This window comes from Entelurus aequoreus, linkage group LG07 (genome assembly GCF_033978785.1).
Source record: "Entelurus aequoreus isolate RoL-2023_Sb linkage group LG07, RoL_Eaeq_v1.1, whole genome shotgun sequence".
Classification (NCBI taxonomy): Eukaryota; Metazoa; Chordata; class Actinopteri; order Syngnathiformes; family Syngnathidae; genus Entelurus; species Entelurus aequoreus.
This window is the reverse complement of record NC_084737.1, coordinates 11,326,354-11,350,667: the sequence shown is the minus strand read 5'-3', so window position 1 is coordinate 11,350,667 and position 24,314 is coordinate 11,326,354. Positions and strand designations below refer to the sequence as shown.

The 24,314-nt window shown below is 36.8% G+C and overlaps 1 protein-coding gene across 4 annotated transcripts in view; it reads left to right on the top strand.

The window, feature by feature from the left end:
• Positions 1-24,314, top strand: part of plekhg5b (pleckstrin homology domain containing, family G (with RhoGef domain) member 5b) — a 215,349-nt gene that overhangs the window by 88,484 nt on the left and 102,551 nt on the right. Inside the window, exon 1 of one of the 4 annotated variants that reach the window (XM_062052556.1) lies at positions 8,124-8,245. The exons of the other annotated variants lie outside the window; for them this stretch is intronic. Within the exon in view, the coding sequence (XP_061908540.1) occupies positions 8,243-8,245 (3 nt within the window). The 5' untranslated portion in view covers positions 8,124-8,242. Of the gene's footprint in view, positions 1-8,123; positions 8,246-24,314 lie in introns of those variants that run through there. 4 annotated transcript variants of the gene reach the window in all.

The window sequence follows — 24,314 nt, the reverse complement described above, 5'->3', positions numbered from 1 at the left end:
GTAGAAAATAAAGACAGTGGGATTTAAAATATTATCTATGAACAATAAAACACTAAATATTAACAACATATGAACATATTTTACTTCTCAGACCAGCTCCTCCATAGTTGTGTATCTTTTACAATCAAGCAAAACACAACAAAAATGTAACAAACGGCAAAATATGAATGCAAAGTGTAATAAAAAACCTACAATATGATATGTTATCACTTTTATGCAAAACTTTGTTGTAGAAAATAAAGACAGTGGGATTTAAAATATTATCTATGAATAATAAAACACTGAATATGAACATTTTTACTTGTCAAACCAGCTCCTCCATAGTTGTGTATCTTTTACAATCAAGCAAAACACAACAAAAATGTAACAAACAGCAAAATATGAGTGCAAAGTGTAATACAAAACCTACAATATGATATTATTATCACTTTTATGCGGAACTTTGTTGTACAAAATAAATAAGTACAAAAATAAAGACAGTGGGATTTACAATATTATCTATGAACAATAAAACACTGAATATTAACAACATATGAACATATTTTACTTCTCAGACCAGCTCCTCCATAGTTGTGCGTCTTTTACAATCAAGCAAAACACAAAAAAAATGTAACAAACAGCAAAATATGAATGCAAAGTGTAATGAAATAAACCTACAATATGATATGATCACTTTTATGCAGAACTTTGTTGTACAAATTTGATTCCGCATCGCTTGCTGACTCATGCGTTTTTTGGACTGGCTGCTCTGAAAACAAGCCCCGCCCACTCTGCTTTGACTGAGCTGCTGTGACGTAGATTACCGTAATAACTCGTACAACACTCGAAATCGCAGCTTTCAACCATTGAAATACTTTGTATAGTTCAAGACTTACGGTCATTTAAAAGCAGTTTTGATGTTAAAGGTCTAAAAAAAAATGATGTAGAACGTCCGACGGACAGGATTTGAAAATCTTAATGTGCCGCGTGTTGCCCGTGGGCCGTACTTTGCCCAGGTCTGATATATGTCACGAAAGGTGTCAGGTTCAAACACTGATGACATTTATTAAACAGACAAGAAGCAAGGAATCATGCAGAGACAGAGTGCAATTTGGCTCAATGAGGAGAGACGTTTGGGGCTGCGCACACTCAGTTACAATCTCCCACCACGCTCTAAGGTTCAGTCCCACATGCTCCTCTATTTATTTGGGAAGGTCCCTGGTTACATCACTGAGTTGGACACAATATATGATTATTCAGAAATGGAAATGTGCCGACACTCGTGATATCGCCCTGTCTCTGCTTTGTCCGCGTCACGGTACTCAATGTTCTGGACACAAACACTGATACGGGACGACTCGCAATCTCGGATTGCAAGTCCCTTTGCACAGATAGAAAAGCACAACCTCAGCACAATTGATAATAACTATAGCAACGGCCTTTAAGCATACGAGTTGTGTGATTACTTACACATAATTATTCTGACAAAAGGCAACTTGAGGTAAGTATAAGCTCTGGGAAAAAAACCAGGAACTCTGCCCTCCTGAAAACAAACGTCGACTGTCAATATTTACGTGCAATACTTTTTGGAATAATTCCTGCTGGCTGCTTGCGTCTTTCTGCCCCTGGCTAAGAAATTCCTGCTGCTCTTTGATGTGGCTTCAAACGTTTGTTGTATTGTAGGTCGTGTCTCGCTTTATACCGTTTCTGATGTCAACTATTTGCACACAGCGCACATGTTGTGATGACTTTTTGAGTGATCGGTACTCCAGAATGGAGTCGGATCAGAGTAACCGTGTAATACTCTTCCATATCAGTAGGTGGCAGCAGGTAGCTAATTGCTTTGTGGATGTCGGGAACATGGTTTGTCGTGACCACAATATGCGGGAGGCAGGGTGCAGGTAAAAAGATGTTTTCATGCTTAAACCAGAAATAAACAAAAGGCGAGTGCCCCTAAGAAAAGGCATTGAAGCGTAGGGAATGCTATGCAAAATGAAACTAAAACTGAACTGGCTTCAAAGTCAACAAAAACAGAATGCTGGACGACAGCAAAGACTTACAGCGCGTGGAGTAGCAGACGGCGTCCACAAAGTACATCCGTATATGACATGACAATCAACGACAAAATAGGAGCGCAAGACAAGAAGTAAAACGCTACACACAGGAAAACACCAAAAAACTCCAAATAAGTGACATGGTGATGTGACAGGCGGTGACAGTACACCTACTTTGAGACAAGAGCTATAGTGATGCATGCTTGGTTATGGTTTGAATTCATATCCAACAATTCAGTATGGTCTCCTGTTGGCCCCACTATGGACTGGACTCTCACTATTATGTTAGTTCCACTATGGACTGGACTCACACTATTATGTTAGATCCACTATGGACTGGACTCACACACTATTATGTTAGATCCACTATGGACTGGACTCACACTATTATGTTAGATCCACTATGGACTGGACTCACACACTATTATGTTAGATCCACTATGGACTGGACTCTCACTATTATGTTAGATCCACTATGGACTGGACTCACACACTATTATGTTAGATCCACTATGGACTGGACTCACACACTATTATGTTAGATCCACTATGGACTGGACTCTCACTATTATGTTAGATCCACTATGGACTGGACTCACACACTATTATGTTAGTTCCACTATGGACTGGACCCTCACTATTATGTTAGATCCACTATGGACTGGACTCACACTATTATGTTAGATCCACTATGGACTGGACTCTCACTATTATGTTAGATCCACTATGGACTGGACTCTCACACTATTATGTTAGATCCACTATGGACTGGACTCTCACTATTATGTTAGATCCACTATGGACTGGACTCACACTATTATGTTAGATCCACTATGGACTGGACTCTCACACTATTATGTTAGATCCACTATGGACTGGACTCTCACACTATTATGTTAGATCCACTATGGACTGGACTCTCACTATTATGTTAGATCCATTATGAACTGGACTCTCACTATTATGTTAGATCCACTATGGACTGGACTCTCACACTATTATGTTAGATCCACTATGAACTGGACTCTCACTATTATGTTAGATCCACTATGGACTGGACTCTCATTATTATGTTAGATCCACTATGGACTGGACTCTCACTATTATGTTAGATCCACTATGGACTGGACTTTCACAATATTATGCTAGACCCACTCGACGTCCATTGCATCCGGTCTCCCCTAGAGGGGAGCGCTTTGCCTCAGGATTTTTTTCAATGGAAAAAAATGTGCCTTGGCTCAAAAAAGGTTGAAAACCCCTGTTTTATTGTTCCATAGTTAATATTGTAAACCCCACGTAAAAGAGGAGCCATGTTTATACGTTGTTAATATTCAGTGTTTTATTGTTCATAGTTAACATCCCCACTTTCTTTATCTTAATGGGACGGCGTGGCGCGGTTGGGACAGCGCCCGTGCCAGCAACCTAAGGGTTCCTGGTTCGATTCCCCACCTTCTACCAACCTCGTCACGTCCGTTGTGTCCTTGAGCAAAGACACGTCACCCTTGCTCCTGATGGGTGGTGGTTAGGGCCTTGTATGGCAGCTCCCGCCATCAGTGTGTGAATGTGTGGGTGAATGTGGAAAAAGTATCAAAGCGCTTTGAGTAGCGTATTTTCCGCACTATAAGGCGCACCTAAAAACCTCTAATTTTCTTAAAAGCTGACAGTGCGCCTTATAATCCGGTGCGCCTTATATACGGACCAATATTGAGCCACAACAGGTCTCGCAACTACGGGATGCGTAACGTAACCCCAGCCTCTACTGTAGCGCCTAGTCTATGCGCCTTATAATGCGGTGCGCCTTATAATGCGGTGCGCCTTATATATGAACACAGTTTTAAAATAGGCCATTCATTGAAGGTGCGCCTTATAATCCGGTGCACCTTATAGTGCGGAAAATACGGTACCTTGAAGGTAGAAAAGCGCTATACAAGTATAACCCATTTAACCATTTAATGCAGTGGTCCCCAACCTTTTTGTAGCCGGGGACCGGTCAACGCTTGAAAATTTGTCCCACGGACCGGGGGGTGGATGGGATTTTTTTTTTTTTTTTTCATAAAGAAATACAATCATGTGTGCTTACGGACTGTATCCCTGCAGACTGTATTGATCTATATTGATATATAATGTATATATTGTGTTTTTTAATGTTGATTTAATTTTTAAAAAATATATATATATTTTTTTTTTAATTTTATTTATTTTTTATTTTTTTATTTTTTTATTACATTTCTTGCGCGGCCTGGTACCAATCGATTTAATGTACAAAAAAACTGTAAAATTCCATTCCGTTTTTTTTTTTTAGGTGGTCTGTAATAACCTTTTTAGAACTCGATTGAAATTGTGACTTTTTGGTATTAGTGTTCCGGAAAAACAGTAGATTATATATCCTTTATACACATTGCCCCGCAGACACAATTTTTTCTCTCAATGTGGCCCCCGAGTCAAATTATTTGCCCAGCTCTGATCTAGGTCAGTGGCCTAGTGGTTAGAGTGTCCGCCCTGAGACCGGTAGGTCGTGAGTTCAGACCCCGGCCAAGTCATACCAAAGACTATACAAATTGGAGCCATTACCTCCCTGCTTGGCACTCGGCATCAAGGGTTGGAATTGGGGGTTAAATCACCAAAAATTATTCCCGGGCGCGGCCACCGCTGCTGCTCAGTGCTCCCCTCACCTCCCAGGGGGTGAACAAGGGGATGGGTCAAATACAGAGGACACATTTCACCACACCTAGTGTGTGTGTGACTATTGTTGGTACTTTAACTTTAACTAAAATAGTCCGTCTGCGTTAGCACTTATAATAACAATATCAATATCATGTAAATGGAATATTGTTGGGACTTTCTGGATGTTATTCGCGGGTATCATGAGCGCAATATAGGACCCTTGATCTGTTGACTTAACTTAACTTTAAGTATGGTGTTGTTTGAGACATGCTTGGTTATACTTGGCGGATTGTGTTGGGACAAAAAGTAACCAAAACATTTTTTTTGAAATTACACCAACAATGTATGCAACATTTGTAGATGAAATAATTACATTTGAATATTTCAGAAATTTTAGATAAGCATTGCAAAAGTAATGCATTTCCTTAATGACTAAAAATGAAATAGTAAAAAGAGCTTCACTTTAAAAAATAGAACAACCGATAAAAACTAGAAAAAAGCTAACTAAAAGCGAAAAAATAATAATAAATAAGCAAGCAATGTAAGAAATATTAGAATAGAATAGAATAGAAAGTACTTTCTTGATCCCTGGGGGGAAATTCAGCACCACAGTTCGCTCACAATAGACAAGAATAATAATAAATAATATAATATTTATTATATATATAATATGTAAATAATATAAATATATTCTACATATACTCTACATTTAAGTGCAGTCAAGGAACATGTGCATTATACAGTATATACATTATACGGTGTTAGTTTTTTGTCCCAAAACATATGACCGTTGGTGTTTTTTTAATCTAATTCAAATTAAAGTAAAGAAAATTACACATTTTACAACATTTAGACGTACAAAAAACCCTCTGAAATATCAAAAAGAACCACACACCGTAGTCCTATGATTTAAACTTCAAATAAAATTAAACAAAAATTAATTCTAATCAATTAAATGTAGATGTGGAGGCAGACGTTGTCAGCGGTGCCTGCAGGAGCAAAGGTCACCGCCTCTGTCCGTGGTGCTGAGGACAGAGCACCATCAGGCGGGGGGGGGGCGTGGCCGTGCTGACGGCGAGACACAGCTGGCAGGTGATTAGATTTCACAGGTGGTACGTGTTAATCTCCTCATCTGTTGTCTTTAACAGTAAGCGGCCGGGAGCAAAGAGGGAGAGAGGATACGGACGTGACGGAAAAGTCACGTTCTGCTGGAGAAAGACTTTGTTAAAACAATTGATCATTAAAACCTTGTTAAAACCTGCACGCTTGGCTCTTGTGCCGTGTCTACAGTGGAGCTGCTAGGAAGCGACTTCCACAGTAGACGAACGCAAATATTGCATTTTTCAAGTGATTAAAAGTATATTAGTATAAACCCCGTTTCCATATGAGTTGGGAAATTGTGTTAGATGTAAATATAAACGGAATACAACGATTTGCAAATCCTTTTCAACCCATATTCAATTGAATGCACTACAAAGACAACATATTTGATGTTCAAACTCATAAACTTTTTTTTTTTTTTTGAAATAATAATTAACTTAGAATTTCATGGCTGCAACACGTGCCAAAGTAGTTGGGAAAGGGCATGTTCACCACTGTGTTACATGGCCTTTCCTTTTAACAACACTCAGTAAAGGTTTGGGAACTGAGGAGACACATTTTTGAAGCTTCTCAGGTGGAATTCTTTCCCATTCTTGCTTGATGTACAGCTTAAGTTGTTCAACAGTCCGGGGGTCTCCGTTGTGCTATTTTAGGCTTCATAATGCGCCACACATTTTCAATGTCTGGACTACAGGCAGGCCAGTCTAGTACCCGCACTCTTTTACTATGAAGCCACGTTGATATAACACGTGGCTTGGCATTGTCTTGCTGAAATAAGCAGGGGCGTCCATGGTAACGTTGCTTGGGTGGCAACATATGTTGCTCCAAAACCTGTATGTACCTTTCAGCATTAATGGTGTCTTCACAGATGTGTAAGTTACCCATGTCTTAGGCACTAATACACCCCTATACCATCACACATGCTGGCTTTTACACTTTGCGCCTATAACAATCCGGATGGTTCTTTTCCTCTTTGGTCCGGAGGACACGACGTCCACAGTTTCCAAAAACAATTTGAAATGTGGACTCGTCAGACCACAGAACACTTTTCCACTTTGTATCAGTCCATCTTAGATGAGCTCAGGCCCAGCGACGCCGACGGCGTTTCTGGGTGTTGTTGATAAACGGTTTTCGCCTTGCATAGGAGAGTTTTAACTTGCACTTACAGATGTAGCGACCAACTGTAGTTACTGACAGCGGGTTTCTGAAGTGTTCCTGAGCCCATGTGGTGATATCCTTTACACACTGATGTCGCTTGTTGATGCAGTACAGCCTGAGGGATGGAAGGTCACGGGCTTAGCTGCTTACGTGCAGTGATTTCTCCAGATTCTCTGAACCCTTTGATGATATTACGGAGCGTAGATGGTGAAATCCCTAAATTCCTTGCAGTAGCTGGTTGAGAAAGGTTTTTCTTAAACTGTTCAACAATTTGCTCACGCATTTGTTGACAAAGTGGTGACCCTCGCCCCATCCTTGTTTGTGAATGACTGAGTATTTCATGGAATCTACTTTTATACGCAATCATGGCACCCACCTGTTCCCAATGTGCCTGTTCACCTGTGGGATGTTCCAAATAAGTGTTTGATGAGCATTCCTCAACTTTATCAGTATTTATTGCCACCTTTCCCAACTTCTTTGTCACGTGTTGCTGGCATCAAATTCTAAAGTTAATGATTATTTGCACACAAAAAAAATGTTTATCAGTTTGAACATCAAATATGTTGTCTTTGTAGCATATTCAACTGAATATGGGTTGAAAATGATTTGCAAATCATTGTATTCCGTTTATATTTAAATCTAACACAATTTCCCAACTCATATGGAAACGGGGTTTGTATATTAGTACAAAGAACTACCAACACTACCATATATTTATATTTGCAGACACTTTAAAACATGAAAACAAAACAAAAAATTAATTGAAAAAGAAGCAATTAAAGCAAAATGTGTGAATAAAATGTGAGCACCAGGGCTTGTTGTAACGACGACAAGCCCTGGCAGAGGTCACCATCTTCTATGGCTATCATCACACTTTGCCTTTTTGCCATCGCCGCTGCCCTTTTAGTGGAACTTGTAATTTGCAGACGTCTCGTCTTGATACTCGTTTTTTTTCTTTCATCACTTTGGAAAGCTTTTTTTTTTTAATTTTTGTTTTATTTGACCTTCTCCCGATCCCATGTGAGTAAAGTCGCCGTCCCAGACGGCGCAGGAGCATCAATGCTGTCGCCGTGAGTCAGTCGGGGTGTGTGTGAGCTGGCGGGCGTGTGTGATCAGACAGTTGGGCGGAGCCTGTTATGACTGTTTAAGTGTGTGCCGGCTGCCAGACGGCCGTCATAAGCCGAGGGACGTCTGTCCAGTCATCAGGAATATCACACTTTGGACTTTGCACGTATTGATCATTCTCTCAAGCGGAGGTCTTCGCAGGAAGGTGTTGTTTTAAATCCATGGTAGGTGAATCTACTGCCTTTTTTTTTTTTTTTTTTTTTTACCCTCATGAAGCGTCCATTCATTGCTGCAGGTGTGCCACATTAGCTGCCTTTTTTTGTTTTTCCACCCGCACTCTTGTCTGTTTTCCTTGCATACTTCACATCTGCTTCTTATATCAACACGCCAGGCTCGCTCCCGCTGCTGGCACGCGCCAACCTTTCAAACAAGTCCTCCTCTGTGCCTCCAATTGGGAACAATATCCAAATCGGGACATTTGAATAACGTCCTCTGCAGTTGACGTTTGTTTTGCATGGGAGGGATTCTTTTTCCCCAGCCAACTCTACACTGCAAAAAGTCAGTGTTCAAAAACAAGGGGAAAAAAATACAAAAATTAGGGGTATTTTATTTGAACTAAGCAAAATTATCTGCCAATAGAACAAGAAAATGTGTCTTTCCAAAACAAGTCAAATTAAAGCTGCAAGCAGCGATGGACGGGACCGACTTTGACGGCACATAAAATCCAAACCGGAGTTGTAATTAAAACTCTTTCGTCAACTTTTAATCAGAAAGGGTTCAATCTCTCTCCTGTGCTAGTTTGAAGCCGACACGACAAACGCGCTCAGAGGAGATCATGTTTGAAAAAAGGTGACCGGTTTTTACAAAACTTTTGTTTTGAAGGGGGAATTGCAAACTTCCTGTAGATTTTTGCTGGGGGTTGTCAATATATGAAATGTAGGTCTAAGTGAGACCTACATAGAAGTTTTTGTTTCATGTCGCTACGACATTCCTACTGGGAGTTACAGGCAGTTTTGTCTGTGTTTTCTTCCTAGGAGCAGTTTTGTCTGTGTTTTCTTCCTAAGGGGCGCTAGAGCGCAATTTTGAGTTTTGGGGTTTGGTTTTTTTATTAGATCGCAATTTTCGCCAGTCCTGATGTGTGTGTCCAGTTTGGTGAGTTTTTAAGGACATTCCTACTGGAAGTTACAGGCAGTTTTGTCTGTTTTCTTCCTAGGAGCAGTTTTGTCTGTTTTCTTCCTAGGGGGCGCTAGAGCGCAATTTTGAGTTTTGGGGTTTGGTTTTTTTATTAGATCGCAATTTTCGCCAGTCCTGATGTGTGTGTCCGGTTTGGTGAGTTTTTAAGGACATTCCTACTGGAAGTTACAGGCAGTTTTGTCTGTGTTTCCTTCCTAGGAGCAGTTTTGTCTGTTTTCTTCCTAGGGGGCGCTAGAGCGCAATTTTGAGTTTTGGGGTTTGGTTTTTTTATTAGATCGCAATTTTTGCCAGTCCTGATGTGTGTGTCCAGTTTGGTGAGTTTTTAAGGACATTCCTACTGGAAGTTACAGGCAGTTTTGTCTGTTTTCTTCCTAGGAGCAGTTTTGTCTGTTTTCTTCCTAGGGGGCGCTAGAGCGCAGTTTTGAGTTTTGGAGTTTGGTTTTTTATTAGATCGCAATTTTTGCCAGTCCTGATGTGTGTGTCCAGTTTGGTGAGTTTTTAAGGACATTCCTACTGGAAGTTACAGGCAGTTTTGTCTGTTTTCTTCCTAGGAGCAGTTTTGTCTGTTTTCTTCCTAGGGGGCGCTAGAGCGCAGTTTTGAGTTTTGGAGTTTGGTTTTTTATTAGATCGCAATTTTTGCCAGTCCTGATGTGTGTGTCCAGTTTGGTGAGTTTTTAAGGACATTCCTACTGGAAGTTACAGGCAGTTTTGTCTGTGTTTTCTTCCTAGGAGCAGTTTTGTCTGTGTTTTCTTCCTAAGGGGCGCTAGAGCGCAATTTTGAGTTTTGGGGTTGGGTTTTTTTTTTTTTATTAGATCGCAATTTTTGCCAGTCCTGATGTGTGTGTCCAGTTTGAGTTTTGAAGCATGTTAAGGGGGTCAAATTACAGCTCAACGAGGCAAAGGTGACTGTTTTTTACTAAACTTTTGTTTTGAAGGGGGAATTGCCAACTTCCTGTTGATTTTTGCTGAAGGATGTCAGTGTATAAAATCTATGTCTAAGTGAGACCTACATAGAGGTTTTTGTTTCGTGTCGCTACGACATTCCTACTGGAAGTTACAGGCACTTGTGTCTCTGTTTTCTTCCTAGGGGGCGCTAGAGCGCAATTTTGAGTTTTGGAGTTGTTTTTTTTATTAGATCGCAAGTTTCGCCAGTCCTGATGTGTGTGTCCAGTTTGGTGAGTTTTGAAGCATGTTAAGGGGGTCAAATTACAGCTCAAAGAGGCAAAGGTGACTGTTTTTTACTAAACTTTTGTTTTGAAGGGGGAATTGCCAACTTCCTGTTGATTTTTGCTGAAGGATGTCAGTGTATGAAATCTAGGTCTAAGTGAGACCTACATAGAGGTGTTTGTTTCGACTCACTACGACATTCCTACTGGAAGTTACAGGCAGTTTTGTCTCTGTTTTCTTCCTAGGGGGCGCTAGAGCGCAATTTTGAGTTTTGGAGTTGTTGTTTTTTATTAGATCGCAATTTTCGCCAGTCCTGATGTGTGTGTCCAGTTTGGTGAGTTTTGAAGCATGTTAAGGGGGTCAAATTACAGCTCAAAGAGGCGGCGGTATAATAATAAAGAAATAATAAATAAAACCTTACAATTACAATAGGGTCCTCTGTCTGAAAGGGACATTCGGTCCCTAATTAGCTAACCTCAATGAACCCAAAAATACCTTAAAATAAGTATATTCTCACTAATAACAACTGTACTGTATGACATGATACTGTATGAGTACGTATTTTCTATTGTTTCATTGTAAATAAAACAGCAAAGTCCATTTGGCTGTCATTTGTTTTAATTATGAGACACAATTGTGTCAAAAGTCATGTTTTTTTTTTTTTTTCCATGCTTGAAATAAGAAATGATTACTTTTCTACTTGTGAGTGTTGATGACACAGCTTTGCAACAGTTGATATTCTAGTTTCAAGCATGTTTTACTCAATATATATAGGTCAACAAATCTCAGCAACAAGCTGTAAGGGACCAAAAACACTTAAAACAAGTAAAACACTCATAAAATCTGCTTAGTGAGAAGAATTATCTTATCAGACAGAAAATAAGTAAATATCACCCTTATTTGAGGTATTTCATCTTACTTAGATTTCAGTTTTTGCAGTGTATGACAAAGAAATAGAGGGGTGGGGAAGAAATGTCCACTGCAGAGGACGCTGCTGGTGCTTGAGTCTATGGTCTTGGTCGGAGGTGAGTGCCGCTGGTCTTCATGGTTTTGGATCGTAGTCCTTAAGAGGATTTAGTCCAGAAGCAGTCGTTTGAAGAAAGAAAAAAAGGCCCTACAGTTTGAAGGCTTCCAGCTGTCAAGTCGTATAAGGGGAGCTAATCATTTCTACTGCGAGTTGAAACATATCTTGCAACATGCCATCAAAAAAAAAAAAAAAAAGGTGTTAGGAAACTTCCTGTAGGAATGTTTTACCTTTTTGAGGAGGCTTTTTTGTGATGGATTGATGACAGCCATGGGTCACTTTGACCTGGAAGCAGGGGGTCATTGGAGAGAAGCTGTTATTTCCTGAATATGACAACTTCTTGTACTTTTAACTGTAATAGTTGTATTTTTATTCATTTATTTATTTTATTCATCAATCCAACAAAATAATACCATAATAGTGTTGTAACGATACCAATATTTTGGTACCGGTACTAAAATGATTTTAATGATTTTCGGTACTTTTTTTAAATTAAAGTGGACCACAAAAAAATGGCATTATTGGCTTTATTTTAACAAAAAATCTTAGGGTACATCAGGGGTGTCCAAACTTTTTCCACTGAGGGCCGCACACGGTAAAATTAAAGCATGTGGGGGCCATTTTGATATTTTTCATTTTCAAACCATAACAAAATATATGCATTTTTTATTTACTTCACCTTTTAGGGGTCCCGGGGACCATAAAGGCTCTCAGTCATTAAAATGTTAAAAATAAGTCAGATTATTATTATTTTTTAATTATTTAACGCTTACAGTAAATCTCTATATCAACTTCAAGTTGATATAAAGTAATACAAATTAAAAAAAAAATGTTATGGCTTTTCTGTCAAAAACAACTTGTTTTTTTTATAGTAAAACTGAAATATGCAGTATTTAGTAATTAGAGCCCTAAAAAGATCAATAATGCAGGACACCATTGATTTTAATTATTTCATATTTTTGAGTAATCACAGTGAAAAGATAAATTAAAAATCACTAAATATATTTGGGATCCAAAAGGTGCCCCACTCATAAAGTGATACATTTTTATCAGGTTTTACTTTTACTTTCAACACTTAAGTTACGAGATCAACTTCAGATATATCTGTCGATTTTATGCTGGAACTATTATTTTGTTGGTTTTATGCGCTTTTGTCAAAAAAAAACGTTGATGTTTTTATATGGCTACTACACAATATATGCAATATTTACCACATAAAACATTTTAAAGTGAAATATTTGAAGTAATTGGAGCCTTGAAAATAATTCATTATAAGATGGATTTTTTGTGATTTTTTTTTTTTTTTTGAGCAATGGCAAAAAAAATAAAAATAAAGAAAGACAAAAGAAAAAAAAAGCAGCCTGCATGGCAGCTTTTGTGTCAACATTGCAACTTTTTCTCGTTAGATTTCACCTCATTCCACTTTTTTTAATGTTCTATTTTATTTTTACAATAGTATTTCCAGAATGTGTGGCGCGCCGGTAAACAATTTGCTGCGGGCCGCAAATGGCCCCCGGGCCGCACTTTGGACACCCCTGGGGTACGTGAAACATATGTTTATTATTGTAATTTAGTCCTTAAATAAAATAGTGAACATACTAGACAACTTGTCTTTTAGTTGTAAGTAAACAAACAAAGGCTCCTAATTAGTCTGCTGACATATGCAGTAACATATTGTGTCATTTATACACCTATTATTTTGTCAACATTATAAAGGACAAACTGTAAAAATGTATTAATCTACTTGTTCATTTACTGTTAATATCTGCTTACTTTCTGTTTCAACGTGTTCTATCTACACTTCTGTTAAAATGTAATAATCACTTATTCTTCTCTTCTTTGATACTTTACATTAGTTTTGGATGATACCACAAATGTAATATCGACGTAATCATAGTAGTATCGACTAGCCACGTGCCTGTACTTGGTATCATTACAGTGGATGTTAGGTGTAGAGCCACCCGTGGCGTTTGTTTACATTGTGACGCCGGTGAGCTATGGTGTCTAGTGAAGCATGTTTAGCCATTCCTTGTCCTCCAGTGATAATGATACTTGTAAGAAACTTACTTTATTTGTCGCCATGGAGACAAGGATTAGTGATTTAGAAGTAGCTAAAACATCCAACATAGCAGTGATTAGAAATCCCTCATTGATATTATCATTACAGACATTTATTTAAAAAATGAACAATAGTGTCACAGTGGCTTATATGCTTGACAACACATTAACTGTAATAATGATTTGGAGGGCATGAGAAAGTGGAAAGGAAAATGACTTTTGAACAGGTATATTATAAGTACAGTATATTACAAGTACAGTACAGGTCAAAAGTTTGGACACACCTTCTCATTCGATGCCTTTTCTTTATTTTCATGACTATTTACATTGTAGATTGTCACATCAATGTGGGAAAAAAGGTGAAATAACTGAAAACATGTTTTGTATTCTAGTTTCTTCAAAATAGCCACCCTTTGCACACTCCCGGCATTCTCTCCGTGAGCTTCAAGCACACCTGTGAAGTCAAAACCATTTCAGGCGACCACCTCTTGAAGCTCATGGAGAGAATGCCAAGAGCGTGCGAAAAAGTAATCAGAGCAAAGGGTGGCTATTTTGAAGAAACTAGAATATAAAACATGTTTTCAGTTATTTCACCTTTTTTTTGTTCATTTGATGTGACAATCTACAATGTAAATAGTCATGAAAATGAAGAAAACGCATTGAATGAGGAGAAGGTGTGTCCAAATTTTTGGCCTGTACTGTATATAAATGGAAGAGGTCCAATTACCTGGGGGGGGGGGGGGGGGCGGGGTCTTGTTCACGAGTGAAGGAAGAGTGGATCGGGGCGGCTTCTGCAATGATGCGGACCCTGTATCGGTCCGTCGGGGGGAAGACAGAGCTGAGCCGGAAGGCAAAGCTCTCAATTTACCGGTCCATCTACATCCCTATCCTCACCTGTGGTCATGGCCGGAAGGACAAGATCCACGGGTACCAGGGACTTTCCTCTTCGAGATAGCTCAGAGACCCTAAGAGTAATGCCTGGTTCACACCAACGGCGCTTGCCGCGCTTTAAAGCGGCGAGCAAAGCGCCGTCATTTTTGTCAATTTTTCCACGAATATCCCAATCTCCGAAGTAATGTTATGCTTTGATACGCTCTGATACGAATTAGTTGCCGCTTTGGGGGGACGAATTACCGTTCCTCACGATTTGATGCCGCTTTGATACGCTTTAAATCACGCTTTGATACGTTTTATTACGCTTTATTTTATTTTCTTTCATTTCACTTTGTTGTCTGTGAAGCACTTTGAGTCTGCCTTGTGTATGAAAAGCGCTATACAAATAAAGTTGCCTTGCCTTGCCTTGCCTTGCCTATTGAACTTTATTACGCTTTGATGCGATCCTGACGCTTTAAATCAGGCTCTGACACGATTATCAAGCTCTGTTGTGCATTGGAATTAATGTGTCATGAACATTATGAACATTAATTTGTAATAATGACTTTGAAATGTGATATTGTTATGTAATCATGTGCAATTTGGAAGATGCTGTGATCATTATTTTGTGAATTTGATGAATAAATTGCGTGTGCACACATAATATAATAAAAAAGAGAAATATTATAAACAAGTAAAAAAAAATGTGAAAACTCAGTATACTAAGTTTTCCCCACATTTTTTTAGATGTATCTATTTATTTGATTTCTCTTTTTGTTTTATTATATACAGGATAAAACACATAATGTAATAAAAAAGAGAAATATGATAAACAAATAAGTTTAAAAAAATGTGAAAAACTCAGTATACTGTTTTCCACACATTTTTTATATTCATTTATTTTTTCAATTTCTCTTTTTTTTCCGTAATATTATGTTTATTATTTATTATGTTTTATATCTTCATTTCTTTTATTTCTTTGTCATCTTAATAAATATCTATCTTTCATTTCTTATGCTAGTTGACAATAATAAAAGGCATTTCTTTTATTTTTTTATATTCATTTATTTTTTCAATTCCTCTTTTTTTTTCGTTATAATATGTTTTATATCTTTATTTCTTTGTCATCTTAATAAATATCTATCTTTCATTTCTTATGCTAGTTGACAATAATAAAAGGCATTTCTTTTATTTTTTATATTCATTTATTTTTTCAATTTCTCTTTTTTTTTCCTTATATTATGTTTTATATCTTTATTTCTTTTATTTCTTTGTCATCTTAATAAATATCTATCTTTCATTTCTTATGCTAGTTGACAATAATAAAAGGCATTTCTTTTATTTTTATATTCATTTATTTTTTCAATTTCTCTTTTTTTTTCGTTATTGTTTTATATCTTCATTTCTTTTATTTCTTTGTCATCTTAATAAATATCTATCTTTCATTTCTTATGCTAGTTGACAATAATAAAAGGCATTTCTTTTATTTTTTATATCCATTTATTTTTTCAATTTCTCTTTTTTTTTCGTTATATTATGTTTTATATCTTCATTTCTTTTATTTCTTTGTCATCTTAATAAATATCTATCTTTCATTTCTTATGCTAGTTGACAATAATAAAAGGCATTTCTTTTAAACGTCACATATTCTCTTTATTATTAACATTTTCATACAGAAAAATGATAGACAGTAATGTCAAACTGCAACATCAAACAGCAGAAGTACAGAAACAATGATCATCGTATAAAAAAGGCAATGATGCAAAAGAGAATGGATTTGTAATCCTGTGTTGCTTTTACATAAAGTTTCAATGTCACTAGTCAATATCACAGTCACTTCCTATTGCGCTTTGAACCAAGATCTGTTAAGCTTTGCTGAGCTTTGTCAGGCTTTGTCACGCTTTGATACGCTCTCGGCGCTTTATTCCATTCTTGACAGAGCGCAGAAATTTTTTAAACCGTTTTTAAAAAATTTGCGAACTTGCCGCATGTCCCGCTTCACTACAAGCTTTCCCACGATCCATTAGGACCCTCACGCTTTAATCAGGCATTGTTACGCTTTAACGCCGCTTTAAAGCGCCGTTGGTGTGAACCTAGCATAAAGCCGCTGGAAGACCCAGGACACGGTGGAAGAGACTTATGTCCCTCGGGGAGAGCTGGATTAAGTAGCTGGGGAGAGGGAAGTCTGGGCTTCTCTTGCTTAGGCTGCTGCCCCCGCGACTTGACTCTGACAAGTGGGAGAAGATGGACGGATGGATATATTGTGTTGTAATGTTGTAATAGCGCTAAACTGCTGAGTCAGCTTTGATATCTAAATGTTGATGAGTTGTAAACACAGTGTTTCCCACACATTCATTTATTTGTGGCGGCCCGCCACGAAAGAATTACGTCCGCCACAAATAAAAAAAATTAAAAAAAATTATTTTTTTATTTTTGTCTTGTCCAGCTTCTCAGGCAAATCATATAGTTGATGTAGATGCCCATATAGGCTGTTCAGATTTACTTTACAAAAGAGAAGTGTAGGATACTTCTCTTGTTGCCTTATTTGTATTTGACCACTACTGTTTTCTGTTTATTTGTTACTGACTGTGGCAGGACACCTCTGCCTCTGTTTCACTTTATGTTGCTGGTAAATAATATGGTCGTAGTAGTAGGCTAAAGTTAAATGATTTAGTATGCACTAATTAAAGGGGCAGAGCTTTAAGAGACATTTTAGCTTTTATATTTTATAAGATATATTTTTTGTAAGAACCACAATTAACAAATATATTTCAGTGAATAACTTATTGTTCAAATCTGTATATAAATATGTACATAAAGTGTTGTAATTATATTGTAAAATGGATGGATGGATGGATGGATGGACGTTTAAAACAAAACTGTTATTATTAATTAGTAAGTATACATTTTTTGAGCCTTTTTAGAGAAAATCATATCATTGTAGTACATTATGCAAATTACACGATGATGTCATGGTGACCACGCCCATAGCCACGCCCCCACCGCCACAGGTATCTTGGCAGTTTATGGGAAACACTGAAACAGTACCACAACAGCCGAGCAGCAACATTTTATAGTGCATGCAGAGCTCGATTACACGGATTCCAATGTGTTCATTTTAAAGCACATGACAGTCGATTGGAGGGATTCATTTTTTTTAATGTATTTTTTTCACATGAACTTTTTGACCGCGTGAGAAAATACAGCACGGAACACATGCAGACGTAGGTATACCAGTCGAGTTACTTCAGACGCAGCTACTGCCATCTGATGGAGTTCTTAAAGAAAACAAAAAAAACATGAGGACGTTGCCTACAGCCACAGATGTTGATGTCAATGTTTTAGACTAATTAGAGACCCTGGCCGTGTTTGGCGTTTGCAGACCGCCCATGTAGCGACTACATAAGTCTCTGTGGTTTACAAAGTAGAGATAATCAATTTTCTACTGCTTGTCCCTTTTGGGGCCGCGGGGGGTGCTGGAGCCTATCTCAAGGGTATTTTCTGCAGTCTTATGTTGTGTTGCCGTCTAAAATTGCGCAATTTCCGCGAGATCCCCTCTTGAGTTCTGAGTAAAAGAGTTTGCTGAAAACCCACAATATGGAACATATAACTTTTTTGCCATGTAGAAATCATCTGCAGAGTAAAAGCCGTATTTAAGGAAATGAAAGGCGAAATGGGCGCTTTAGTCATGAATCCGGAGCGGTGTCGTTTGCTGCCTAGACGGGCTGCAGTACAAATGATAACATGCTCCATTGCTCACCACCACGCAGTATATCACAACGTGTAAACACTGTACACTCATCGCTGGATGACGCCCGAGACGTGACTAACAAAGGGTGTGCACAAAAACTGGGAAATACGGCGCATACGCAAAACAGTTGCCGTAGCAACCCAATAGATGACCAGTTGTTTACAAAACACTTTTTTTTGTCGTTTGTGTTACCCAATGGGGAAGTCGACCTAGAAAAAGGCTACTATACTACCGGTAGGGATGGTTATAGGTACTACCGGGTACCAATAAACGCTACTATATTACCAGTAGGGATGGTTATAGGTACTAACGGGTACCGATAAACGCTACTATGCTACCGGTAGGGATGGTTATAGGTCCAACGGGTACCGATAAATGCTACTGTACTACCGGTAGGGATGGTTATAGGTACTACCGGGTACCAATAAACGCTACTATATTACCGGTAGGGATGGTTATAGGTACTAACGGGTACCGATAAACGCTACTATGCTACCGGTAGGGATTGTTATAGGTCCAACGGGTACAGATAAACGCTACTGTACTACCGGTAGGGATGGTTATAGGTACTACCGGGTACCGATAAACGCTACTATATTACCGGTAGGGATGGTTATAGGTACTAACGGGTACCGATAAACGCTACTATATTACCGGTAGGGATGGTTATAGGTCCAACGGGTACCGATAAACGCTACTGTACTACCGGTAGGGATGGTTATAGGTACTACCGGGTACCGATAAACGCTACTATATTACCGGTAGGGATGGTTATAGGTACTAACGGGTACCGATAAACGCTACTATATTACCGGTAGGGATGGTTATAGGTCCAACGGGTACCGATAAACGCTACTGTACTACCGGTAGGGATGGTTATAGGTACTACCGGGTACCGATAAACGCTACTATATTACCGGTAGGGATGGTTATAGGTACTAACGGGTACCGATAAACGCTACTATATTACCGGTAGGGATGGTTATAGGTCCAACGGGTACCGATAAACGCTACTGTACTACCGGTAGGGATGGTTATAGGTACTACCGGGTACTGATAAACGCTACTATATTACCGGTAGGGATGGTTATAGGTACTAACGGGTACCGATAAACGCTACTATGCTACCGGTAGGGATGGTTATAGGTCCAACGGGTACCGATAAACGCTACTGTACTACCGGTAGGGATGGTTATAGGTACTACCGGGTACCGATACACGTCAAATCAAACGGTGCCATGTTTCAGTACCCTTTGTTGCACGTGACGTCACGTCCGATTACAGGCTCGGCACCGGCAAACAGCCGTGTTTGTAGCAGGCTGTCATTTTCCATGCCAACAAAGAAAACATGACTGAAAAGTAAGGCTCCTGTTTTCAAAATGTGCTAGCTCGATGCTAATTTACATTGCATACTTGCTACTGATTAGCATGAGTGATTTTTACATGGCGATTTCAACACCTAAAAGATTGGTAATGAAAACTACAACTAAGATGCATGTTGAAATTACACAGCTGATGTGTAATAAGTAGAATACTTACAGTATAAACACTTTGTAAACTACAACTAAGATGCATGTTGCAGTCACACAGCTGATGTGTAATACGTGGAATACTTACAGTATAAACACTTTGTATGGCTCAATGAAAGACAAGACTGGCACATTCATCTTAATGGCAAAGACTACTTCCTGACTTCGGCAACAACAACTAGCACAAACTGAAATAAACGCAAACTTGCAAATGAGACTCAGGAGTGTAAGAAAACAAGATCTAACAACTGGACAGCACATTTACTATCAGTGTTAAATATTACATTAAAAACAGTTTGATTTACAATTAATTACATTTATTAGCACATGAAAACACATGAAAAAATATTGAAAATTGGTTTAAATGTGAAAGGGACTGATTAAAAAAAACAAAAAAACACTAAAAGTATAGTTTGGATATGGAAATAACACAAATGTGTAAAAAATAAATGAATAAAGTTAAAAAAAGGATCTAAATGGTGAAATTAGATTTCAGCAGTAGAACAGACAACAAATGTTTTGTATTAAATTTGCAATCATATCAATGTGCAACTTTGTTAAAAAAAAATATTTTACAGTGAATTCTATCCTGCGTTTATACAGTAGAGGCCAAAAGTTTAGACACACCTTCTATTTTCATGACTATTTACATTGTAGATTGTCACATCAAAACTATGAATGAACACATGTGGAGTTATGTACTTAACAAAACAAAAGGTGAAATATCTGAAAACATGTTTTATATTCTAGTTTCTTCAAAATAGCCACTCTTGATTACTGCTTTGCACACTCTTGGCATTCTCTCCATGAGCTTCAAGCACACCTGTGCAGCGAAAACCATTTCAGGCAACTGACCTCTTGCAGCTCATGGAGAGAATGCCAAGAGTGTGCAAAGGGTGGCTACTTTGAAGAAACTAGAAGATAAAACGTGTTTTCAGTCATTTCACCTTTTTTCCCCCCACGTGTGTTCATTCATAGTTGTGATGCCTTCAGGGACTGGTCCTGCTGATAGTCCTTTTAAGTCTCTGACGTGTTGGATGAACGAGTCGAAGAACTTCCAAAGTGTACTTTTCCATTCCCCAAAGTGGGAAAGTCCTGCTTTGCTGTGGTCACGTGTCACCGAGCAGAGGATGACCGCATGACGGAGCACTAATATTACCACGCTGACTCATCAGTTTAATAGCGTGTATTTTTAGGCAACACTGTAATACTTCTGTGTCGGGCGCGACACCTGTGACCTCCGACCTCACAACATCTTGTACGAAGGAGAGTGGAAGTGTTTCAGTTTTCTCTTGTTCCGCTTCCTGTAGGTGTCCCAACCATCAGTAGAATAGAATAGAATAGAAAGTACTTTATTGATCCCTGGGGGAAATTCAGCACCACAGTTCGTTTACAACAAAAACACTTGGGTATATTTTACATGTGAATAATATAAATATAGTCTATTATACAGCATTATTCACATGTGAATAATATAAATACAGTCTATTATACAGCATTATTCACATGTGAATAATTTAAATACAGTCTATTATACAGCATTATTCACATGTGAATAATATAAATACAGTCTATATTATACAGCATTATTCACATGTGAATAATTTAAATACAGTCTATTATACAGCATTATTCTCATGTGAATAATATACATACAGTCTATTATACAGCATTATTCACATGTGAATAATTTAAATACAGTCTATTATACAGCATTATTCACATGTGAATAATATAAATACAATCTATTATACAGCATTATTCTCATGTGAATAATATAAATACAGTCTATTATACAGCATTATTCACATGTGAATAATATAAATACAGTCTATATTATACAGCATTATTCACATGTGAATAATTTAAATACAGTCTATTATACAGCATTATTCACATGTGAATAATATAAATACAGTCTATTATACAGCATTATTCACATGTGAATAATATGAATACAGTCTATTACACAGCATTATTCACATGTGAATAATATAAATACAGTCTATTATACAGCATTATTTACATGTGAATAATTTCAATACAGTCTATTATACAGCATTATTCACGTGTGAATAATATAAATACAGTCGATTATACAGTATCATTCACATGTGGATAATATAAATACAGTCTATTATGCAGCATTATTCACATGTGAATAATATAAATACAGTCTATTATACAGCATTATTCACATGTGAATAATATAAATACAGTCTATATTATACAGCATTATTCACATGTGAATACTATGAATACAGTCTATTATACAGCATTATTCACATGTGAATAATATAAATACAGTCTATATTATACAGCATTATTCACATGTGAATAATTTAAATACAGTCTATTATACAGCATTATTCACATGTGAATAATATAAATACAGTCTATTATACAGCATTATTCACATGTGAATAATATGAATACAGTCTATTACACAGCATTATTCACATGTGAATAATATAAATACAGTCTATTATACAGCATTATTTACATGTGAATAATTTAAATACAGTCTATTATACAGCATTATTCACGTGTGAATAATATAAATACAGTCGATTATACAGTATTATTCACATGTGGATAATATAAATACAGTCTATTATGCAGCATTATTCACATGTGAATAATATAAATACAGTCTATTATACAGCATTATTCACATGTGAATAATATAAATACAGTCTATATTATACAGCATTATTCACATGTGAATACTATGAATACAGTCTATTATACAGCATTATTCACATGTGAATAATATAAATACAGTCTATTATACAGCATTATTCACATGTGAATAATTTAAATACAGTCTATTATACAGCATTATTCACGTGTGAATAATGTAAATACAGTCTATTATACCTAATTATTCACATGTGAATAATATAAATACAGTCTATTATGCAGCATTATTCACATGTGAATAATATAAATACAGTCTATTATACAGCGTATGTACATTTGAATAATATAAATACAGTCTACTATACATCATTATTCACATGTGAATAATATAAATACAGTCTATTATACAGCATTATTCACATGTGAATAATATAAATAGTCTATTATACAGCATTATTTACGTGTGAATAATATAAATACAGTCGATTATACAGCATTATTCACATGTGAATAATATAAATACAGTCTATTATACAGCATTATTCACATGTGAATAATTTAAATACAGTCTATTATACAGCATTATTCTCATGTGAATAATATACATATAGTCTATTATACAGCATTATTCACGTGTGAATAATATAAATACAGTCTATTATAAAGCATTATTCTCATGTGAATAATATACTTATAGTCTATTATACAGCATTATTCACGTGTGAATAATATAAATAGCTTATTATAAAGCATTATTCTCATGTGAATAATATACTTATAGTCTATTATACAGCATTATTCACATGTGAATAATATAAATACAGTCTATTATACAGCATTATTCACTTGTGAATAATATCAATGTCAAAGTAGTTTTTAAAATATGAAGTGACATTAAGATGATTAGTTTCGACAGCTCGCTGAACAATAGCAACTATACTTTTCTCCAGTCACAATTCTTGACTTTGTATTCATTTCACTTGTTACTGATTCTTCAACAATATCATGTTTTTGTCTGCATTTCAAGCCGCTTCCTAGAATGGAATAGTTGTTGGTCTGTTGTGTACGCCTGGCGCAGAAGTCCAAAGGTTTCTTTGTCTTTTGTTAGTCAAAACATTACGCAAAAAACTACACACTTTGAAAAAGTTAGTAGAGGTGCAATGCAGGGCTGGCAATTCATCTCCAAATATCATCATTGTTGAGGTACTATACAGTATAAATATCATCTCACTCTCGGTTTGTAACCTGCTGGTCCTCTATTTTGATTGTAGTATTGGATTGTTTTTACTTTGTTTACCTTTTACCTTGGTTATTTTTGTAGTCATTGTTACTATTTTTTGTCTGATACTTTTTCATTGTGTATACTCTTCACCTTGGTTATTTTTGTAGTCATTGTTACTGTTTTTGTCTGATACTTTTTCATTGTGTATACTCTTTACCTTGGTTATTTTTGTAGTCATTGTTACTATTTTTGTCTAATACTTTTTTCATTGTGTATACCCTTTTACCTTGGTTATTTTTGTAGTCATTGTTACAATTTTTTGTCTGATACTTTTTCATTGTGTATACTCTTTACCTTGGTTATTTTTGTAGTCATTGTTACTATTTTTTGTCTGATACCTTTTCATTGTGTATACTCTTTACCTTGGTTATTTTTGTAGTCATTGTTACTGTTTTTGTCTGATACTTTTTCATTGTGTATACTCTTTACCTTGGTTATTTTTGTAGTCATTGTTACTGTTTTTGTCTGATACTTTTTCATTGTGTATACTCTTTACCTTGGTTATTTTTGTAGTCATTGTTACTATTTTTTGTCTGATACTTTTTCATTGTGTATACTCTTTACCTTGGTTATTTTTGTAGTCATTGTTACTGTTTTTTGTCTGATACTTTTTCATTGTGTATACTCTTTACCTTGGTTATTTTTGTAGTCATTGTTACTGTTTTTGTCTGATACTTTTTCATTGTGTATACCCTTTACCTTGGTTATTTTTGTAGTCATTGTTACTATTTTTTGTCTGATACTTTTTCATTGTGTATACTCTTTACCTTGG